This window comes from Lycium ferocissimum, chromosome 8 (genome assembly GCF_029784015.1).
Source record: "Lycium ferocissimum isolate CSIRO_LF1 chromosome 8, AGI_CSIRO_Lferr_CH_V1, whole genome shotgun sequence".
NCBI classification, from domain to species: domain Eukaryota; kingdom Viridiplantae; phylum Streptophyta; class Magnoliopsida; order Solanales; family Solanaceae; genus Lycium; species Lycium ferocissimum.
Window position 1 is genome coordinate 25,781,990 of NC_081349.1, and position 23,875 is coordinate 25,805,864.

At 32.2% G+C, this 23,875-nt stretch overlaps 1 protein-coding gene and 1 non-coding gene across 3 annotated transcripts; one reads left to right on the forward strand and one right to left on the reverse strand.

The window, feature by feature from the left end:
• Window positions 1-2,427: 2,427 nt before the first annotated feature.
• TRNAI-AAU (transfer RNA isoleucine (anticodon AAU)) lies at window positions 2,428-2,501 on the forward strand. Its single transcript has one exon. It is a non-coding gene; the product is annotated as a tRNA-Ile (tRNA).
• Window positions 2,502-8,692: 6,191 nt separating this feature from the next.
• On the reverse strand, window positions 8,693-13,364 carry LOC132067717 (transcription factor bHLH30-like). 2 transcript variants are annotated; one of them, XM_059461022.1, is made up of 3 exons: window positions 13,061-13,364; window positions 12,004-12,489; window positions 8,693-10,342 (listed from the first exon to the last, which is right to left on the reverse strand). In XM_059461022.1, the coding sequence occupies exons 2-3, from the start codon at window positions 12,439-12,441 to the stop codon at window positions 9,854-9,856; spliced, it is 927 nt and encodes a 308-aa protein (XP_059317005.1). In that variant the 5' UTR covers window positions 12,442-12,489; window positions 13,061-13,364; the 3' UTR covers window positions 8,693-9,853. The 2 variants fall into 2 exon arrangements, with proteins under 2 accessions (XP_059317005.1, XP_059317004.1); XM_059461021.1 differs by lacking the exon at window positions 13,061-13,364 and having other exon boundaries at window positions 12,004-13,003.
• Between the last annotated feature and the right edge of the window lie 10,511 nt (window positions 13,365-23,875).

Here is a 23,875-nt window from a genome sequence, read left to right on the forward strand (position 1 = left end):
AAAAAATGTATATTAAAGATTAATAGCAAATTAAAGAATAATAACAATGTCTAACTTTTAGTTGGAACGAGTAATTTAAAGTTAAATGACAAGAGAGTTGTGAGGAAAAAAAAATAAAAAAAGGAGATTCGTTTTACAAAAGTTGCGGCCCCAAATTCTCAAACTCGAGCAACACAAGTGATTTTTAATCGAACATATAAGTGTCCTATATTCCTTTGATCAAAAGTGTTCTGGTCCATATAAACATCTTTCTTAATGCAGTAAAGAATGCTTCTCTAACCGGCAAAAAGTGGCCGGTGTCCACTAACGGTTATTTTGGTTCGGCTCTGATAATCTAATTATGAGTATTCATTACTAATGTTTTTTTTTTTTAGTTATATGACTCTTTTCACATGAAATCGGTAATAAGAACATAACATTTTTAAAGAATAGTTTTTATATCCAAATTGTATTGGCTATAGAAGATCATTTTCCGGGGAAAATTATAATAATCCATTCTAAAATTTATTACGTTGAAATATCTTATATCACAGTTTGTTTTAAATCAATTTGACGACTCCTTTCTATGGGCGCAAGTCTGTTGGCTGCATAGGTCACAACACTGTCATTGACTTTTTCAGGATAGTGATGTGCGTACGTTCTTGAGGAATTTAATTAAGGTAGGATACATAGGAAAATTCATGGTTAATTTTGGTCCCTTTTTAAAGTATAGGAAAAGGATACATGGAGAATATCCTTTTGTTCTTGCGTGACACTATTATTAGTTTGATGATATATACACGCAGCTTCCTAAGAAAAATACAAAAGAATTGGTGTATGTAATGACCCCACTATTTTAATTACTTTTTAGTTTTTCATTTTCACTCTCTTTCTTAGATATTTTTTATGGGATAAATTTGGATAATTATTGACTCGATAATCTTTTGGCTTATAAGTACTTTAGTTAAGAATCTTACGTTACACTAATGACTAGCATAGTAAGTATTAAAGTTAATTCTCCCAAAACCTTGTGTCCTATCCAGATCAATTTCTTAGAATTGAGTGATACCCTTCTATCATTGTCGAAGCAACTTTTTTTTAAGAATCAACAATTTCTTTAAATAAAATAATTTGACTTGTGTTGGTTACATAATTTTCTATATTTTAAGATTATCACATCCAATCCTAGTCCCCACGACGATATCGATAAGGGAGAAAAGATGGAGGAGAAAGTTAAAGAAAATAATTATTCTTTTTTCTATGAAAATTGTTAAAGAAAGTGAAATTATTTCCTTTTTCTTTTCAAGTGAATACGATAATTGTTAAATACTACCTTCCTATCTGTTTCAATAATTCGATGGCAAAAGTTTGTATTTTATCCTAGTTTTAGTCTGTTGAAACCGTTGAGGAAACACTTCTTTTAATTTGTTCTACTTTTATTTAATGACAAAGAGTGAACAATTCCCTCCTCGTTACGTCTCTTCTAGGAAATTAACAATAGTCAAAGCGCCAATGAGAATATAGTACAAATTAAAATAATGGTTTGATCAGGACCCTTGGAATACAACATGAGAATACAAGTCAAAACAACACAATTACAAGTTATTTAACCACAATGTGTTTGCTATTCAAGAAAGTAAAATCTATGAAACTGAGTTTGGTAAATGTTTAACGCGAAGAAATGCCCAATTTTTACAGTTCTAGCATATAAGTTTAGCAAAGATCGGTGAGCACCTTTACATTATCACGTCTCTCTATTTAAATTTATTAACGAAGGAAAATAATTCATAGTAAAATAAGATACACCTGATCAGTCATAAAAATCCATACATTGCCAATTACCAGATTCGTCGGTCTATAGACTCTAGTATTCATTTCAGCCCACAAGCACACACTCTCGACGCAGAATATAATCCTAATGTACTCCAAAGACTCAAATATAGTCAATCAAGGCAGTAAGATCGTTGCTGAGTTCCAATAACACAGAGCTTGGGAAGCTCGGATTTGATCAAGATCCGAACAATAATGAGTACTCAATTATTAATACAAAAGTTGACTATGAGAAAGAAAGTGTTTCATGCCGCTTTATTACTATATATAGTTTTACTCTATTTTAAAGAAAGTGTTTCATGCCGCTTTATTACTATATATAGTTTTACTCTATTTTCCTTTGAATGTGTAGTAAATTTTGTTGGAATAGTTCAGTCGGGCAGAAGTAACAATTAAACTACTAACACAAAAACAATAATAACATAAATGAGTTTTCAAATAGTTATATATCCCAAGTACACTTCAACTTCCAAAATGTCATGAATTATGCTACATGAAAATTAATACAGTGGATAGCAAAAGAAGAACAATGAATGAACAACTACTAAAATGCATTTATTCTCTTGTCCAAGAATGCAAACCAAGTCTTTATGATAACATGGACACACCAGCACAGATGGCCCATTAGCTCAGTTGGTTAGAGCGTCGTGCTAATAACGCGAAGGTCGCAGGTTCGAGACCTGCATGGGCCATATATTTCTTAACTAATTTTTTTTATTTCCTTGTTGTAATGACCTTTTTCCCTTTTTTTTTCTTTTTTAATTTTTTGCTTTCATCTTCCAAATAATTATTACTATGATGATATGCACAAGCAAATGGCAACTCACTATTAAACCAACTTTCATATATTATGGGTTTACTTTCATTTCCATTTTGTACGTACTTGTTAGTATTAATGTTCCAGTGACGTGCTAGCGTAACATATGAAGTTGACATCTCAACTTGAATGAAAAATTAAATACCATTTCATAATCGATTTGCAAATGCTCGAAGTATAAACTGAAGCAGCCTCGTAAAAAAAAATGAAAGAAGAGGGAAAAAAAGAAGAAGATAGATTTCCACAGGCACCTCAAATCTTCCAATCGATGCCTAAGTTACATTAGATTTTGTTAACCTTCTCTTAATAGTAGTTCGAGACCTGCATGGGCCATATAATTTTTAAGTAATTTTTTTTTATTTCCTTGTTGTAGTGACCTTTTTCTTTACCTTTTTCCCTTGCCTTTTTTTTTTTTTTTTGCTTTCGTCTTCCAAATAATTATGACTATGATGATACGCACAAGCAAATGACAACTCACTATTTAACCAACCAACTTTCATAATCGGTTTACTTTCATTTCCATTTTGTACGTACTTGTTAGTATTAATGTTCTAGTGATGTGCTAGTGTAACATGTGAAGTTGACATCTCAACTTGAATGAAAAATTGAATATCATTTCATAATCGGTTTGCAAATGCTCGAAGTATAAACTTCAGCAGCCTCGTCAAAAAAAATGAAAGAAGAGGGAAAAAAGAAGAAGAGAGATTTCCGCAGGCACCTCAATCTCCCAATCGATGCACAAGTTACATTAGATTTTGTTAACCTTCTCTTAATGATAGTTCTATAGTTTGGCAAGACACTTTTTGTAATTTCATTTAAGCCCAGCCCAATATCTCTACTCTGAAATACACATTTGGTCTTGTCTTTCAAGCATATGGGCCTGAAAAATAAGATAAGAAAAAAGGAAAGGGAAAGTACATATATGGCCGGTCGGCCATAAATAATCCCACCCTTTAATTCAATTTTTCCCAAACCCAAATTATACCCACTAAACTAATCCCATCCATTAGCCAAAACTTAAATAAGACAATGTTCAAATAAAAACCCAAACACAAAAATGTTTGAGGCGATTTTTATATATAATATGTGTCATTTGGGTATAAAATATGTATCAGTACCTATTTGTAATGTATAAAAACTGTATTAAATATGAATCACTAAGGTATGTATCATTTTTGTATATATATGTATCATTTTTGTATATAATATGTATCATTTCTGTATATAATGTGTATCAGCACAGTGCAACTGCCCTGTATAGAATAGAAAATTGTATCATTTTTGTATATAATATGTATCATTTTTTGTATAGAAAGTGTATATATAGTTCCAGCATGTGTATATAAACTGTATCAGTCTTGTATAGAAAGTGTACCATACGTATAAAAAATGTATAATAGAAACCGTATCATTGTGGTATATAATATGTATCACTATTGTATATGTAAAAAAAAAAAATCATATCATTGTTGCATAATACGTGTATAATAAATGTATAATTAACGTATAATTTATGTAAAATAAATGTATGATTAATTCCAGCATATGTATATAAAATGTATAATTCTTGTAAATAAAGTGTATCTATAATTCCAACATATGTATATATGCTGTAGCAGCCTGGGCTGTTGGCCGGCCAGCCTTGGCATTATTTTGGGCCGACCGGCCATTTTTTGGCATTATTTTGGGCCGAGCGGACTCCTGGGGGTATTAGGCCCAATTATTGGCCAAATGTGGCATTACTTTGGGTCATTGGACACACAGTGTTCTTTTCCCAAAAGGAAAAGAAGTAGTTTCACGATGTAGCCTATTTGCATAGCGCAGTTTAACGCACATCATTTGTTAAATCTTTTTTGTTGTAAGGTGTCAAAGCATGTTTCTTTTGAGTTAATGTATTGTAAGAAAGAGAATCATACATTCACTTAAAAGTCCAATAGCAAGTGAGTCACATCATACATAACTTGAAATTTATGCAAAAAATGGTTGAAATTCAGTCATGCATATACTTGAACTTAATCATGCAAAAATGTCTCAAGTTGCTCAAGTCCTAATTAACAATAATCAGTGCTTTAAGATTTCACTCTTAATAGTCAACTTCTTAGTTAGCTAGGACAACAATTAATTATTTATAAATAGAAGTATAGATGAACAAGAGAAGCTACTTGCAAGGACATGGATATATATGGTAAACTTCCTAATAAGCTGGGTGGCCCAGAGGGCATAAACATTGGAATATTTTATGAGATCTCAGTTGTCTTCCATGTCTGTTAGTTGTGTCACTTGACTATGACTCTTAAGATATCAAAAGATTGACATTTTACTGTACAAAATTGTCCTAACAACTTAACTGAAACTCAGAAAGCTTTTCAAAATACATGGAATTGATCTTGTCGGATTAATTCCATCTGCTCGTCGCCATCATCTCTGAAGGACCTACATGGGTTATTAGTGTTCAAGCATCCATTACTTTTGGAGCCAAATATTATTGCTTACATTGAAAAATTAATAGTTCATACAAATATATTAATTGAGCACCAAGCTCGTAACAATTTTCAAATTTAAAATAGTTGAACACCCATAATTTAAAATTCTGAGTCCACAACTGACTGTCATCTAGGAGTATGTTTGGCAAAATGAACACAAAGATGAGGGAAAGGGGTTTTGGAGGAATTATGACTTCTATCTAAAGCGACTTTTATTTTTTGTGTGTTTATAACTGTTGAAAAATATAATTGGTTTGAGTTCATTCATAAACGATGTTTATTAGCCCATAATTAATCATCCTACTAAAACCCTAGTATGAGACCTATAAATATAAAATATAAATTATAGGAAAATAAGTTTTCACTACTAAAAAAATTGCCAAAATTCGACGGACAAAAAATCGACGGACGCGTCGCTTCAAAAAATCGATGCAGTCCGTCGGTTTTGTGTATTTCTAATATTTTTTTTTATTATTAAAAAAACCAACGGACAACGTCGGTTTCTTTTATAATTCCGTCAATTTTTTTTATTTTTTATTTTTACAAAAACCGACTTGGGACATCGGTTTTATTAGAAAAAAAAATTAAATAATTAAAAACAGACGGAAGGCGCCGGTTTTAATTTTAAAAATATATTAAATAATTTATAATTCATTTTGTTTGTTAAAATATTAATAAATGAATATTTTTTTGAATAAACCGACGGACTATGTCGGTTTTCTAATTTTTTTTTGGTCAAAGTCGGGTCAACAATATTAAAAAAACCGACGGACTGCGTCGGTTTTTCTGTCGGTTTTTTTTATTAGAATTAGACCCAAACGGGTCTATTTTTCCATTCCCCCCTTTTCTCTTCTATGTCCAGCGTTTGGACATATCATCTCATGGTTTCAAACCCTAAATCATCCAAAAAGGCATGATTTGGGGTTTCAATCCATGTTTTCAAAAAATTTAAATAAAAAATTTGACCCTTAAGTTTATATTTTGTAAAATAAGACTCATAAGCTAGTAGATATATTTAACAATTATTCTCACCAACCATTTCCCAATCTCATTAACTTCCACCAACCTTTATTTATGTCTACCAACCTCATTACTATTCATGTTAAATTTTCATTTTTATTGAACTAAAGTTTGATCAATTGATGTTGTATTTTTTAGAGAGGCCTTCTAGTAACGTATTAATTTTGTTATGAACTATGACTTGCTCATTCGGTAAGATTGTATAAGAATTGGGAATGTTTTGATAGTTTTCACAACTTGTGGATTTTTATGTTTATAAGAGAAAATTCAACTTAAGATATCCAAATTGCATGTCCAAACATGATTTCAAACCATGTCCAAACGGCTCCTTTATAGGAAAAGGTGACAGGGGTTCAAATCTGACAGGCGGCACTTGTATTATTCTTTTTAGTGGAAGGACAAACACATCATTCAAAATCCTAAAGCTTCCACATTTCAAATTTCAGTTTGACTATAATATGCTCATGCAAATGGGCAAATGACAACTCACTACTTAAATCAACTTTCTTATATTATGAAGACTTTCATTTCCATCTTATACGTACTTATTAGAAGTTTAGAACCTTTAATGTTCCAATGATGTGCTAGTGTAGCATTTAAAGTTGACATCCTAAATTAGATATCCCAATTTGAACGAAAATTTAAAATCAAAGGGACCGCCATTTCAGAATCTGCTTGCAATTGCTTCAAGAAGAAAAACTGAAGAGAGATTTCTACATGCCTTCAAGTCTCCCAATTGATGCATAAGCATATGGGATTGAGTTTCATATTATCTTTGTAGTATTTCTATAGTTTGGCAAGAAAAAGGAAAAGAAGTAATTTGGTGAGGTAGCCTATTTGCATAGCGCAATTTAATTAAGATGTCATCTTTGTAAAAGATTTTGCATACATAACTAGTTAAGGGTTATTCTCCCTTTCTCCATTTTTTGGGGGGGGTTAAATCTTTTTGTTGTAAGGTGCCAAGGCGTGTTTCTTTTGAGTTACTGCATTGCCCACACACACAATTTCATATTGAGGAGAGAGAGAATTTTACATCACTTAGAAGTTTAATGTCAAGTGAGTTCAATCATATATGGCCTGGACTTCACGCAAAAATGTCCGAAGTTTAGTCATGGCCTGAACCAAATACCAAAATGGCTGAAGTTCAGTATATATTGTCTGAACTTCAAGCAAAAATGACAGAAATTCAATCATATACCTGACTCTCATGTAATTAAAATGATTGAACATATCACCTAAACTTATTCATACAAAAATCTCTCATGTAATTAACAATAATCAGTGCTTTAAGATTTCACTCTTAAAAATCAACTTCCTAATTAGCTAGGACAACAATTAATTATTTATAAATAGAAGTATAGATGAACAAGAGAAGCTACTTGCAAGGACATGGATATATATGCTAAACTTCCTAATAAGCTGGGTGGCCCAGAGGGCATAAACATTGAAATATCTTGTGAGATCTCAGTAGTCTTCCATGTCTGTTAGTTGTGTCACTTTACTACGACTCTTAAGATATCAAAAGATTGACATTTTACTCTATGAAGGACCTACATTATGGGTTGGGTGTTCAAGCATCCAGTACTTTTGGAGCCAGACATTATTATTTACATTGAGAAATTAATATTTCATATACAAATATATAGCAATTTTAATATTTAAAATAATTGAGCACCATAATCTAAAATTTTGAGTCCGTGACCGTTCATCAAGAGTATGTTCAACAAAATGAACACTAAGATGGGGAAAAGGGGGTCTTGGGGTGATTATGACTTGTATCTAAAACTATTATTGTTGATAATATTATTGGGTCGGGTTTATCCGTAAAGAGTACTAATTAGCTCATAAACCGATTAGTTAATTCTCCTCTTAATAAACCCTAGTCTGTGAACAATAAATACATTGGGTCAGGTTTATCCATAAAGGGTATACACTGATTTTTTTCCTGGTGCTTCTTGTGGGAATTAAATAAACAACGGCTAAGCTACTTCCTTGCATCACAATATATAGGATATCGAGGCGGTTGACACTTCGTCCATTTTTGTGAGGATTTCAACCATCGATAACTCAAGTAGTAATTGTTCCAGACTCGCTTCCGCAATAAGAAATCATAAGTATGCCTAAGCTAGTATTTACAATCAAGATATTACTATTGCACATAATCTTCCTTAGCAAATCTTAAATGGTCTACCTGAACAGTTGCCATGGTTTGACATAGCGCATCACCATATGAATCATTATTCACAATCATTTACTACAAATTTGTGGTAACATGCTATGTATGCATTCATGCATGCATTTGTATGTGCATATTGAGGTAAAAAATTCGTAAACATGGAGTAAATAGTATAATGTATTTAACCCAACCAGTACAATTTATGTATATTAAACAGGTGTTGATCATAGTAATTAAATATCATTTAATATTGTATGATAACCTTGAAAGTATTATTAGTAAATAATAACGCGTTACAAGAAGTTAAATTAATACAGTAAAAGTGTAGTACTCTTACAATTTGCAAAGGCTTCATCTTAGAATCCATATCCATTTAAAAAGCTTGAATTAAATAGGTAAAGATATAACTTCATTTGATAATTTTCACATCACCTTGTTACATGGAATTCAGATAAACAACCCCAGAATTACAACGAAAATAACATCACCGATGCCTAGAGTCAACCACAAAATTAAAAAAAGGACAAAAGAAGAAGAAAAGAGTAAAGGGAAGATAGTCCATTCCTTGAGAAGAAAAGTACAAGGCATATTCATAGGAACACAACAACTTAATAATAAATATTTACAGTTCTTCCCTTCCCCCCAAAAAAAACAGCCCATTACAAGCTCACACTCGTGATTCCAAAGAACTTCTGAAAATACCAAATTCCTTAAAACAGCATTTGAAGAAACATCTTAGTGTAAAAATTCTCCATAAAATAACCACATATCGTCACCATGCAATAATGCTGACGAAGAGAGAGAGAAAGAAGGTGACAAGGAAATTTCACCAAGGAACAAAAAAGACAGACAGCATGTTTGATATTTGCACCCTAGAATTGGATCACCAACGTAATCAAACCTTTCTATCTTAGGTTTTCTTATAATGCTTCTCTCTTCACGAAAAAGATCCTTCCCCACATTTTTTCTTTAGGTTTTCTTGCATGACTCGAACTGTTGATGAACATGATATGAGCCAACTGATGAAAGGGACACTTTTGGACAACCAAAAAAAAAAAAAAAAAAAAAAAACCACCCCCAACCCTCTATATTTCTTTTATAATTCAGAAATTCCCAAGAACCGGGGACACATGATTCGAAAATCAGCGGATACTAGATCTACCCCTCAACACTCCTCCATTTAAATATCAGAGTTTTGATGAGTGCATGACATGAGGCAATTGATAGGGACATTTTTGGACACCGAAAAAAAAATCACCACCAACCCTCTATATATTTTTTTATAATCCAGAAACCCTTGAGAGTCGGGGATGCACGGTTCCAAAATCAGCGCATACTAGATCCGCCCCTCTATACTGGATGTTTTTGTCTGCGACAAAACACGATGTACTCTTACCACGCACTAGACCAAGACCTAAACAACACCGACCCTCTACATATATTGTTCTTAGAAGTTAAGGAGAAAAAAATAAAACCACACCCCCAAAAAAAAAAGAAAAAAAAAAGAAAAAGAAACACACAAAAAGGAAGAAAAGTACTACTAGTAATTTAAGTAAGGATGTTGATGTTGTTAGTTCTTTGTCTCTTAACACTTGCTGAAGAAGAATCATCACCACTTGATTTCTCCATCACTGCTTTAAGTGCTTCTTGTATTGAACTTATACAATATTGTGGCTGTTGTTGATCATCATCACTGGTATTCGGATCCAAATCTTGATTATTATTATAATTACAATCATCCCCAGTTATGAACAAGACATTCCTCACACGTCCACCAAGTGTTGTAATTTCAGCTTTAAGTGTTTTTAACCTTAGTGCTTTCAATGTCTTGATTAAATCAGGCAAAAGATCTGACCTGTCCTCACAGCACAACGAGGCCTTAATCACAAACTTACCATCTTCATCGGATGTTGCATTGTCAACTGTTAATTCATCAATTTCAGTTGGGACAGGACTTGTCTCTGCTATTAAGGATGTTTGCCTTTTTAGCTCCTTCACATGTTGTATCACCTCTGCTAGCAATGAAGCTTTGTCCGTCTACATCATAACCAAAAAAAATAAAAATAAAATAATGAAAATCATAAGTATGAACTTCCTTCAACAAGCCAGTTTGGGAACATACGTTGACTAATGCAATTTATGAACATCTTTTGGAAAGTTTAACGTAATTCTATACAATAACAATATAAAATTTTCTTAGTTACTATCAGTTCACCTAAAAAATGACTACAAATAATCGTTCATAAAAAAAGGTAGGAAATTTGAAACGTAACACATATTACTTGCTACAACATATGGATGTATGTTGATATATAAGGTAAACCCTTTTTGAAAAATAAGAAGATGGGATTTGTTAACTTGATATCAGGTCACCTAAGTTATAACTATAAATATTCGTTCATAAAAAATGAGATCACTAATCTGGAAAAAAAAAGAAGGCAAGTTATCTTATTATAAAACGTTACAATATATTAATACTATATAAATATATATATAAGTTAAACCCTTTGAAAGTTTTAGAAAATGGGGTTTGTGAACTTGATATGATAGATCATCAAACTGAGAAGTTTTGGTTCGTTTTAGGGTGGGGTTTTTTGGGCTAGGCATGAAGTAGAGTGTTTTAGAGTATGCATGACTGACAAAAATGCTTGTTTGTCTCTTGTTAATCTTTAATTTTTTTTCTTTTCTTGTGGATTATTATTTTTTCCCCTTTTCCTACAACAACTTTATTTTGGGTAATGTAAATTAAATAACCGGCAAGAATTTTCTATGGAAGCTTTTCAACTGCTTGGTGGTTTCTCTTTTTCATGTCAAATTAGCGACATTAACGCTTTGTTCCCTTTTTCCATTTCTCCAACTTTTCTCGGAACTAGCACTACAATCAGAATATTTATCACCTTCGTCCAAAATATTCATTCTTTATGTCCAAACCAACTGAAAAAATTATTAAATAGATCAAAGAAATAGAAGAAAAATGGAAAAGGGCCAACACTTTTTTTGTACCTAAATACACACTTTACTCATTTGGTGCTGCTAGGTTTTGTATTCTCTCTCTCTATGAAAGGAATCCAAAATAAAATCTTAGAAGATCTAAAACCAAAAGAGTTTTAACTTATATAGATCATCTGCCTAATTAATTTTTATTCACTAGTTCAACCGGAATTGTTGTAACCTATGTTGTTCGAACTCTTCAAAAATGTCGATTGAGTCATGTAGGATTCTCTAACAGTAATGCATTTTTAGAGGATCCAAAAAGGGTGCTGCAACATTTTGGAGAGTCTAAGCAATATAAGTTGTAACAAATAATCTATCTTATTTTCAAGATTATAAATTTCACTTTTTAAGAAACTGACTTATAAATATCATTTGAATAACTCGATATGTGAAAAGTTTCCTTATACTCACGGTATATATAAAACTTAAACTCAAACCGAAAAGAGATACTACTCGAAATATTGTACCTAAATACATTACAAATAAAACAAAGCAACAGATTGCATTAAGAGTTTAAAAGAATATTTTTAGGCTTACAATAGGTTATCGTCATATCAATCTTGATACGAAGAGTTAGCGGTTGAAATATTTTTTACACCGTTAGCGCACATACTGTTACATTAAATAAGCATATAATATAAGATCGTTCAGGCATAAGAGAATGATATGATTAATGATTGGAAGTGAAATAATTTTGAGCTTACTTTTGTAGTATTAGGAAGAAGGCTTCTCAATTTAGCAAGATGATTATTGATTCTTTCTCTACGTCTCCTTTCAGCTTCACTATGACTTTTTGAAGCAGCTAATGCCTTAGCATCCATAATTTCTTGAGCTGTCATTTTTTGTAACTCAGCTTGTAAACCAAAAGGTGCTGAACCGGGTTGATGATGAACCACTTGACCTACTAAAGTATCCGATATGAACCTGAGGTGACCGTGGTCCGATGACGTGGCACCCTCGTAACCGAATTGTGGCCTACGGTTGAATAAACCGTAAGGTGATGGTGAAGGTGGAAGGAGGAAAGGGTCATGGTGGTGAACCGAGTTGAAAGGTTGAACTGGAGGTAGTGTCCATGGTAGAATTTGTGACATTTCCGAGTTGCTTTGGAAGTGAACCTGGTTCATGTAACTTTGTGGCTCCATATTTTCTTGTTCTTCTTGATGATGAAGTAGTAGCTGTTCTTGAATACACTGTTGAAGATTATGTATAGTAGCTTCAGAACAATTTTCTTGATCTTCTTGATGATCTTTCGTATAAGACATAAGATATCCTAGTATATTCTATGTATATATATGTATATTTATGAGAGTACTTTGATCTTTTTATATCCAACAAAAACAATTCAATAAATAACAAAATAAATTTGATGTTGAAGAACTTTAGGCTTAGTTTATAGGGATCTTTACACAAATAGTTGGTATGATTCACTGTTTACTCTTTCTGGCTGATATACTAGATCATAAACTGACTATACAGTATATATATGTTGATAAGAGTGAAACTTTGAGCTTATTTCTATCCCAAAAGAAAAAAACTATATTAAGTACAAAATAAGTTTGATGTTGAAGAACTTTAGCTTGTTATATAACCATATAGTATAAGATTCTTTTCTCGTTTACACAAAGAATGAACAAAGAGAACGAAGGGGTAATATATTACAAACTTGGATTTTGTGACAAGAAGGGGGGGGGGGGGGTGTTGGATTTTGCAAAAGGAATTTTTCAAGGAATAAACACACAAAAAGGGAAGTAAAAGACAGACCTTTGCTTTGCTTTGATGTAGTGATGAACTAAGGTTTTTTGTTTTGATGAAGAGAGAGAGAGAAAAAGGATATTTTTTGGTGAACTTCAGCTTGTTCTTCTTTCTAACTTCTCTTTAGTTGTTTTGAATGGCAATGGAAGTGACCCTTTTTATCCTTAGCATCAACTAACTTTCCAAATCTCTTTTGTGGCTTTGTTGGTATCTTTTTGTTTCCCTTTGTTTTTGTTTTTATTTTTATTTTTATTTTTATGGGCCCAACTTTTTCACTATAGTCTTTTCTCTTTCATGTATACACCCCACTTTTATTTTTATCCCACTTTGACAAATGTATACCGAGAAGAGTATGCAAAGTACTGCTAGTCTTCTTTCCTTTCTCTTTACGGCATTCTTTTTTTCTCTCTCAACTATTTATTTCTGTAGCTATCACACAACTTGTTAATTCTCTCTCTCATGTTTATTCAGTTTGTATTTTGTTTCATTTATTTTCCGAATAGAAACACATGAACAATATATACATGCTCCCCGCACTCATTTATGTGAAGGTACTAATCTTTGAGGAGTCAAAAATAATTTTTTGTTTGACTATAATGTTTTAAAAATATTTTGAATCATCAACTATGATAAAATTTACGGTCGAAGTTAAGTGTTTTGATCTTGTACTCCGAATTCTTTCACATAAATTGACATAATATGCATCATTAATATAAGCATTTTTACACTATCAAGTCACTTTTACCTGTTATACTAAGTAATCTATCTTATTTTGACGCTTACAAATCACATTTTAAAAAGAATTACTAGTAGAAGTCTTAGATCTTTTCAACGATTGATAGAATGAAAATTCCTTAGTCTAACATTATATTTAGTAATACTTAAGTAGTACTAAAATATTACTATAGGATTTGAGTAGTATTTGTTTTCCCTATAGGAACACATGAACAATAGTATTATTTATATTACTACCGTAGTACTAAAATTAATAGTTATGATAATTTGAGAAGCGTGTTGCTACTTTGTGATTGGATCAAAGTATTATGATAACAGTGTGTGTTGCTGCAGCAGAAAGGAAGAGAGGACTAGGGGGAGCAGAGATAGAAACACAGTGAACACAAAACACACGGATTGTCGACAGACCAAAGACAATTATAATAATTCGAATTTAGCTTATGCATGACAAAAGTAAATGAGTTTTTGCAGTATCCAAGTAATTAAATAACTAAGTTATAGCAGATTATTAATCTGGTTTTCTATTTAACATATGGATACAAAGGGTTACTTGTTGTACATCAATTAATACAATATTTAGAGGCGAATCAAAAAATTTAAACTTATAAGTTCATTTTTGAATTACAGTCGTAATATTGAATATTTTAATTTTTTAAAATTATGAATTCAAAATTTAATATTTGTAGAAATTTTACTAAAATTTTCACCTATACTTACATTTCATATCTAAAGTTCTGATTCAATTGTATACCTAATAAAACCAAGCCTATCTGCATCCAAATCGACAATATGAAAGTTCTTCACGATATTAGTTCCAAATAAAAGGATCAGAATCATTTCATATCTCAACAAAGATAAAAGGCATCAAGTGATTTCTTCTCTTCTACTTAAGTTTTTGCAGCAAGTTAAATTTTCAGATACTCATACTGATAGGAAATAGTAGATACCTCATGAGATAGTCAAAGTACGCACAAGTAAATCACCGTCATTAAAAAAACAGAATCATCGATTTATAGAGAAAGAAACTAAAAGAAATTGATTCTCTTTTATATTTTCTATTTATGTGTATACACTGAATTCATTATGATCAATTGATAAGTTTTACGCTAGTTATCGGTCTATTTCACCTCCCTTCTTTATCCGAATTTGGGATCAGAATGTAACCAAACCTACGTAGTCAAAGTTGAATGCTATATAGTACTAGTATTTTTTTTCGCCTTTTGGTTCAAGTGTGTGACTATGTGTAATGGATCATGAAAGAGAGATATAGAATAGTTTTGAAAATTTAAGGTATTTTAGGGTTTGTTTGGTCAAGCCCCCACGTTCTTCCATATTATTATTCTCTCTTTTATCTTCATAGACCGATAGATATCTATTTTCCACGCCAACCCTTTCTGCTTCCCCAAGACCTTTGTAATCATTGTGTCTTGGAACACACTCCTCCCCCCACACCGTAGTGACCAGTGGGGTAGGTAGGTGTGTAATATAATTGGCCATTGTTACAACTACATATTGAGTTTGTCTTCACATGATGCATTCTTCTATCCTCGGTTTCAGTTGCTTCTATTCATTACATCTAATTGTACTAGCAGTATTAATTAGTCCTTCCATAATTCATTAATCTTTCTTCTTAAGTTGAATAACAGGGGTCGTTTGCTATCTGGTTAGAGTCATGCAAGTATGAGTAATAGAGGCATTAGTTATGAAAAAATCTATGTATTATTTTATGTAGAAATTAATTATGCAGTGTTTAGTTATTCATATATTAGTTATTCCACCTTCTATCCTATATAAAATAATACTTTACATAAATTCCCTCATAACTTATACATGTATTAGTTATGTGAGTTTCTAAATTGCAAACCAAACACCATATTAATTATTATACATGAATAACTTACTTCCTAACCAGCTATCAAACGTGGTATTACTTATGCAAAATTTACTACTTGCATAACTCACCTTCAAAACCAGCTATCAAACGACCCCTAACAGTTCTTGAGAACGGCTTATAGACGTTTTTATTTGAAAATTTTGAATTTAAGTTATATATATCAATCATATATAGTAATAAGTATAAGCATCAAATGTTGGAATACACTTTTTAGGTGTTGAAATTAATTTTATAAGTAAACAATAATGTGTTTGAATAGAAGTGTTGAAACTGATAATAAGTCATTAGTGTGTTTGATATAAAGATGTTAATAAACACTTTTTATGTTAAAATGACTGATGTCCTTAAAGTTATTTATTACAAAAGAAAAGTTTAACAGTATTGTTACACAAAGAAGAGTTCTCGAAAATAACAAAAGATATTAATTAGGGATAAGATCATACAAGGCTTGGTCAAATTAAAAATACTAATTATAAACTATAAATCATAAGTTGGAGGTGATCATTTTATGAATTTTGATTAATTTTAGCTTATAAGTATTGTTGCTATTTACCAAACGTGTAAATAAACTAAAAAAATGTGTATAAACGTAGCTAAACACTTTCTAATTTTAATCCATTACAACGGGTTATTTTTGAGGCAGCTAGTTCGACTTATTATGATTAGTTACTCATAGTTGTTTTAACGTGGTTTAGACAGATAGTGTTTAAACGTTAAACTTCAATATTTTTAAAGTTTAAACTGGAGCTCTAATTTTGAACTCAAGGGTACTTTTTTGTCTAATCCATTGGTTGGGAATTGGCAACAGATTTCCCACTAATTAAAGCAATACTTAGGCTACCACAAGCTTATAGAATTTTAAATTAAATTCTCAAGTTGTTGCTGACATAAGTTACAAGTTCGAAAATGTTGTTGTTCGAAAATGTTGTCTCTACTAAGTTTGTGAGGTTTGGTGTGATTCTACACTGACATCATGTTGCATTATGCTGCTTAGTTTTCTAATATTCAAAGATTAATTATTTTAAATCAATTGTTACATCATCTAATTACAACATGTGTAGAACCAACAGTAGTTTTGCCCAGAGTATTAATCAAAAATTTAATTTGTGTTTTAATTTCTCAAAAAATGCAAAGATTGACCCTCGAGACAGACTGAAATCAAAATATATTTGATAAAAATGATAACTAACATATTATCACATGACATACGTATTATAAATCTTAAATATTAATGAAAAATTACATGAGAAATGTTAATTTTGCGACTACCCTAGCTACCTGCCACCAAAATTGATCTCCATCACATTACTAAGAAATTATTATTAAAACAATAGGAACTAACTATGGACAAGTTCTATAGTTAAACTACAAAATTCGTAGTTAATCTTATTTAATGACGGATTAGACATAAATTATTAAAAACTTTGTTAGCGATGAATTATTTAGTGGCGAAGTTAGTAGATTTTTGCTGATTCTTTTACTTAAGAGTATGTGAAAAGTAGTAAAAGTAGTGCTATTAGCTAAGGCAAGAAAAAAACATTCTTGCTTGTAGATTACATTAGTTCCCCAAAAGACCAAAATATTTCTAAAATGATGGATGTTGTCAAATCTGACAATATGGCATAATATATGTATCTAGTGCTCAAAAGATGGCTTTCTAGTTTGTTCTGCCATGTTTGGTGGTTGATACAAAATATGCTTAGTTTTCCTTTTTTCTTCTTCTGTGAAAGTCTCTTTATTTTAGTCAAATATGCATAAAGCTCCAAAGCTGTTTTTCAGAAATGATTATACTACTAATACACAAAAAAGAAAATGACTGACTAAGAGTAAAATGAGGAGAAAAAAAACTGCTTTTATCCTGAGATGTCTTGACCAACAGGATCTGACTAATTACACAGTTCATAAGAAATTTGGCTGAGTAAAGTTAATACAAATAGCATCAACCCCTACTGTGAACTCTCTCCCCTTTATATTTCCCCTATATCTTGGAATACTAAAGAGCTTTATTGATACTCCCTCCGCCCCATAATAAGTATCACTTTAGCCAAATTTTTTTGTCCCATAATAAGTGTCACTTTAGGAAACCAAGACATAAATTGGCTAGCTTTTTCCAATTCTACCCTTAGACAATAAAGTAACATCAAAATGATGATTGGAAAAACCACATAGTAACTTGGTATTGTTGGATTCCCAATATCAAAAGATTTACTTCCTTTGCATGCTCTAATCAAAAGATAAAAATAATTTATTTTTATTATATAGGGGTAATTTGGTAAACTTCACATTGCATTATTAGTTTCTTAATATGCGTGTCTTTGGCTAAGGTGATACTTATTATGGGACGGAGGGAGTAATTAACTTACACAGATAAAAAAGTTATACTTAAAATTGACCATTATTGCTAGCTGCTTTCATTTGACTGGTAACTGTTGTTACACTTGGGAGCAAGAATTCGCATTACTTATAGTTAAATTAATGAAAAGGATCAAGTTTTCCATGTAATCACTACTAAAATCGAATTTTTTTTATGGACATACGTTCTCGTTAGAACGCCTTCGAAAATATGGGATTTCCATTGAAAAGTCTAGATCTGTCGGAAACGTTTCCAAGAAATTAATTTCGTTCTCTTTTAGCAGTGAATATCTAAAATTGAGAAACTTTGTCATCGGTTAGTTTGTAGTCTAATATTAATCATGTTATAGTTCTAAAAACCATAATCAGAAGCTGAGGGGGGAAATGTGATCTTTTGTTGAAGATTTTGGACACGTGGATGAGTACATTCATTTCATTTTTGACTAAATACAATATAATTTGCCAACAATAAGGTTACAAGCGATGATACCTGTGTTGGTGGAAGGTGTAGCAACCTAGCAGGTACCCGTTAACTTAATCGAGGTACGTTCAACTTGGCCTGAACACCATGAAAAGAAAATAAGGTAAAATTAAATAATTCTGGACAATATATTGGACAAACTTGAACTTTGTTCCAAAATTAAATCGAGTAATTGAGAGAATCTTCTATTCCAAAATTAAATTGAGTAGTTGATAGAATCATGTTATCGTGGGTTACCAAAATTTCCATAATATAAAGGTAAGTTAGGTTAGTGTAGTGTGTGTCAAATTTGAACAAACACTTTACGTAGGAATGAGACCCTATGAACCAACATTTAGAGTAGGAATAAAAACACTATGCACATGAAGAAGAAGAAAAGACATGTTCATTTCCGATGTTTCTTGTTAGTGCTCTTTCCTACTCTATTTTTAGTACGGATATTCATTGCCCTTCTTCTTTTCACCATTGTCAGGTCACTCATGCACAGATTTGTCACTGCCCTCATGAGCTGCTACTGTTCTTTTTCCTTTTAGGGTGTTTTTGGCATGAAAGGATAATATTTTCGCTACTTTTCGATATTAAGTGATAAGTAAGTAGAACTTATAATGTGACAAATAAATTTTAACTTTTCAGGGTGGGGATGCGGGGTTGGGGTTGTGAGGGAGATGGGTGATGGGGTGGGGTCAGTACTTGGTAGGAAGATAGTGGGCATAGGCAGATTTATAATTTAACCTTTATATTAGGTTGCAAATTGTAGGACAATAACCTCAAGCGCTGATAACTGTATTTTAATTAAACTATTTTGGGTGGAGATGGGGGTTGGAGGGGTTGGGGTGGGAGGTGAGTGAGATGTGGGGGTGTGGGAGGCTGGTACGCAGAGGCAAATCCTAGATTTGAACTTAATGAGTTTTGAATTATAAGACAGTAACCTTAAGTGCTAGTTAATTATTCGGTTTTAAATTTAATTTTACACATATACATGATTTGAGTCAAAGCGATTGAATTTCGCCGAACATATAATTCGAAGAACATCCGCCCCTACATGGGAGAGTTTCAGAATTTGTCTTCCCTCCTCTTGGCAGGAAAATGATTTTCTAGAAATTAGAGGAAAATATATTGTTAGAAAATATTTTCCATAACAACCCAATTTCCTTTTCAGTTTTGTGAGGGAAGGGGAGGGGAATTGAATCAGAGTCCTTCCATGGAAATATTTACCCAATCTAGATCTGAACTTGACACCTATAGCAGTTTTGGAGTCACCTTTGACACTACACTAGAAGTTTTACTTATATCAAGGGAATTTCAGATGAAAATGTACTTATCACAATTTTTCTAGATGGAAAAACTAATCAGAAATTCTGACTTTTCTAATATTATGTGTTTGTTTTATTTGCGCAAAAAAAAACTTCGGATAGGATATTTGTTTCATCATATTTATACACTAGTATAATTTACTAACAAATTCTTTCAAACTCATGTAGAAGCTAGCAAATGGAAGTCTTTTCTTTTGTAATGCGGTGTTAAGTAAAGGTTTATAGGAAGTTAGGAACCATATATATGGTGGTCACACGCATGGCAACTTTGGTCCCCATTGTTTAACCTTTTTAGCTAGGTTCCTTTTTCCTGTACTTTCTGTGTTTTTAATTTAAGTCTTTCCTAATTCAAAGATTTGATGATAGCTAGTACCACTAGAAAAAAATTAAAAACTTATATTGGAATAGAAGCTCCCTTTCCTTTATTTGTGGGGATTATTATGACATCAGTCTCATGCTGTCATGACGTTTATTCCCCTTAAGCAACAAGTGCTTAATTAACTATTTAACCATGGTGCTAATTAATATATTAAGTCTTGAGAAACCAACTCCTCATGTCTTGGCTAATTATAATTAGTAGTGCTTTGTTTGATTACCTTTTCACTGGCTAATTACAATGGTTTTCTTTTAACTTTATGTAGAGTGAACAAAAAGGTCGACAAAGCCGTGGCTAAAAATAATTGGTTATATTTGCCTTAAAGTACGGAATTTTTTCGAGGGATTAATTTTGTCCAAACAGAATTTATTGCCCCTACGACATTGACAAAAAAAAAAAAAAAAGTTAGCCGCATGCCTATCTCACATTATAAACATTATTGTTTTTTCACATTTCAGGTGGTTTGCACATGCTGAGATAGAACGAAAGTATAATTTGTTAGTTAATTATCTTGCCTTGTTTTATTTTTTATTTTTATTTTTGAGCAATGTGTCTTTCCATTTAATCAAAGTACTTGCCATATGATAAACTCTAAAATCTTCTTCAAGAAGAAATAAATATAGTCAATTAATGTGATACATGAACCCTTGGATGAGTATAAATGAGTATGTTCACGATGTATTCTACCCTCGAACTTCACGTGTTATCTCTAACAATTTAAACCTTTAGACAAAATAGACCCACACTTTGACATGGTAGTGATAAGAAATGACCTATTTCAAATGAATCTTGGACCTAATTCAAAAATGGACATTGTGCCTAGTTTAACCCCAAAATTTTGTTCATGAATTGAGGGTTATCCAATATCGTACAAGGACATCAAGTTCCCATTCCATGGTTGTGGGACAAATTCAACACCGCTCGTACACTCAGACTTGCCAACTAGAGCAGGAACAACATAATATGAGGATCCAACATGGAATAAATCAAAAGAATTGAATGAGTTTGGTTCTGATACCATGATAAGAACTCGTGAATCTAATTCAATCACAAAAGCTAGCTCATAATGAGGTAAAGATTGCCACGGCTATATTAGAAGACCAAATTTCCATCCACAATTGATGTGGGACAAACTCAACAAAAAAAGAATGGTTGCTCTATCTCTCAATTGTGGACATATATTTATGCAACCCTCCTCTTACATTTCTTCATTCAAAGAAGAAGTTTCGCGACTCAAACGTCATGTCATGTTGATTATGATCAAAAGAGCAACTTAACCATTGCGCCAAAACTCGTCCTCTAATTATTGTGGATCTCAAGATTAGCTAATTAAGTCAAATTCTGTCTAATTATTGAATAGATCTTGCCAGATGTATACTTAAATATTAGAATAGAAACTGAAAGATAAATCAACTGATCAGTAGCAAGCTGTATGTGTTATTTGTGGACATTGAGATCAATTCAAGTTCTCTGCAAGGCAGCTATGAAAATTATGAACTGGAGAAGTGATCCATTCTCAGATTAATCAAACTTCTAATGGCAAAGAGTTGTACTTTAATTGCATTAGTTAATTAATTAGAGGGCTACAAAATAGTTTCCAAGTACCCCACTGCCCATGAGATCTATATTAAGAAGTACCCCACTGCCCATGAGATCTATCTTAAGAAAAATTAATTAGACAGATCATAAAGTAAAAAAAGGATAATTTATTTATTCCCTTTTATATTATGAACTTACTTATTGTCCCCTATTATTATTTTAAGCAAAAGTTATTTGCTACAGAACAAATTTTCTAAAAGGCACTTTCAGTTTCAACTTAGATAACCATTAAATTTGAAAAGGGCTGCTAGAGTACCCACCCTTTAAGATGAATCAGTCGTGTCCAAACCATTTTTATATGTTCATTTACATAGTTTATTATATGTTCAAATGCCTTTTAGGAAAAGTACAAATCCCAAACCAACCAAAGGAAGAATAAAGAGAGAATTTTGTTAACTTAAGATTTGCCACTAAACCAGAGTACCTAACTAATAAAGTAAGATTTTGTAATGGCACTTAATTAGCACCAATTCTATGATTAAGAAGCACTATAATCATATGTAGTATAGCATAAAATATACTAGTCACAAAGGAATATATATACTGTTAGAGGTGGCAAAAGAACGAATTGAGCTGAATTTGGACGGGGTCAAATTGAGTTGAATCAATAGGATGGATGATTGCCAATCCTTCCCAGAGTTCTTGGGTCATTTGCACTTTTGGCCCTATTTTGTGCTGGTCTTTTTGCCCCTCAATGCAAAACGATGTGTGTTAGTCCCACCCGTTCAACTCTACCAAATTTTAGTTTTTTTGTGTAACGACCAAACAAAACTAATAAAAGTTGTTTGTTTAAATAGTTTAATAAGGTTTTTCATTGATCAATTTGGACTACATACTTGGCCCAAATCAAGTAAATGAACTGAATTTGAGCAGACTAAGATGGATTGAGTTACTAAATGAGTGAGTTGGACGAATCACACTTTCATGATCTAATTTTGTCAACCAATATATATAACATTTGTGGAGGTGGTGGCATCATAGGGATAGGAATGGACCTCTGATATGTGCTTACTCACTGGTGCTTATTGGACCTGGCTCACGTAACTGGGCAGAAGCTGCTGCGTTGTTGTATGGAATCAAATGGCGCAAAAACAATGGTCCTATATACAAGTTTAATTGCAGAAACTGATTCCAAACTTTGGGTGGATTGTGTCAAAAGACTCAACCAAAGACCTTGAGGATGCTTAAAGAAGTGAACAAGATCAGAGAATTGGAGCCGATACAAACCTCTATTCAACACTGTTATAGGGAACTAATCAAGTAGCTGGAAAATTGGCCTCTCTAACTGCAGAGGCCAATCCAGGATTTCAAAAGAATGAGTTCACCTTAGAAATTTTTTTTTCTTAAAAAAGATGCAATAGTGCATTTAGTAGGATTCGATCCCACAACCTTAAGGGATTAAACCCAACACTTAACCTTTCACTCATCAGTTTAACCACGTGTTCCTTGGTTAGTATTAGATATATTTTAAGGAATATATACATAATATACCGAGTTTAGTCGAGCGACCATGGATTCACGTGACCCATTTTTTGCACATAGATTCGCCCGTCTCTAAGTCACAGCCTCACTGCTACTATAGAGTACTTGAGCTACAATTGACCCTCCTCTTCAAGTTAAAGGTCTTTTGACAGTAGATGGATGGGGTTTTCCCTCCACTTGTTTTGTGAACCTTAATAGAGTTAGCATCTTTTTTGAGCCAGCATGAATTGGTTAGGCTTTAGATAGTTAGTTTATCAATATGCATTTACGATTTACCTCATCTCATGTATATAAATAGTTTTGGCTATCTATCAAGGTAAATCAGGGTGATTAAGCATTGCTCATCCCCTCAACTTACGTAAGATTATATATAACATTTCATTTGCTGGAATATATACAAGTGTAACAATAAAATTAGTTTGATATTTAAAAAATAATAAATGAATTACATACATGTTTGGTTTGCAGCATAGAGGCATGCATTACCTACATCCACAGTTTCTATATATTCAAGTTGGTGGATATTCAAAGTGCCTAATTATAAGGTTTTGCATGCCTTAAATACAGTTACTCAAATTTGCTTTAGATGTAA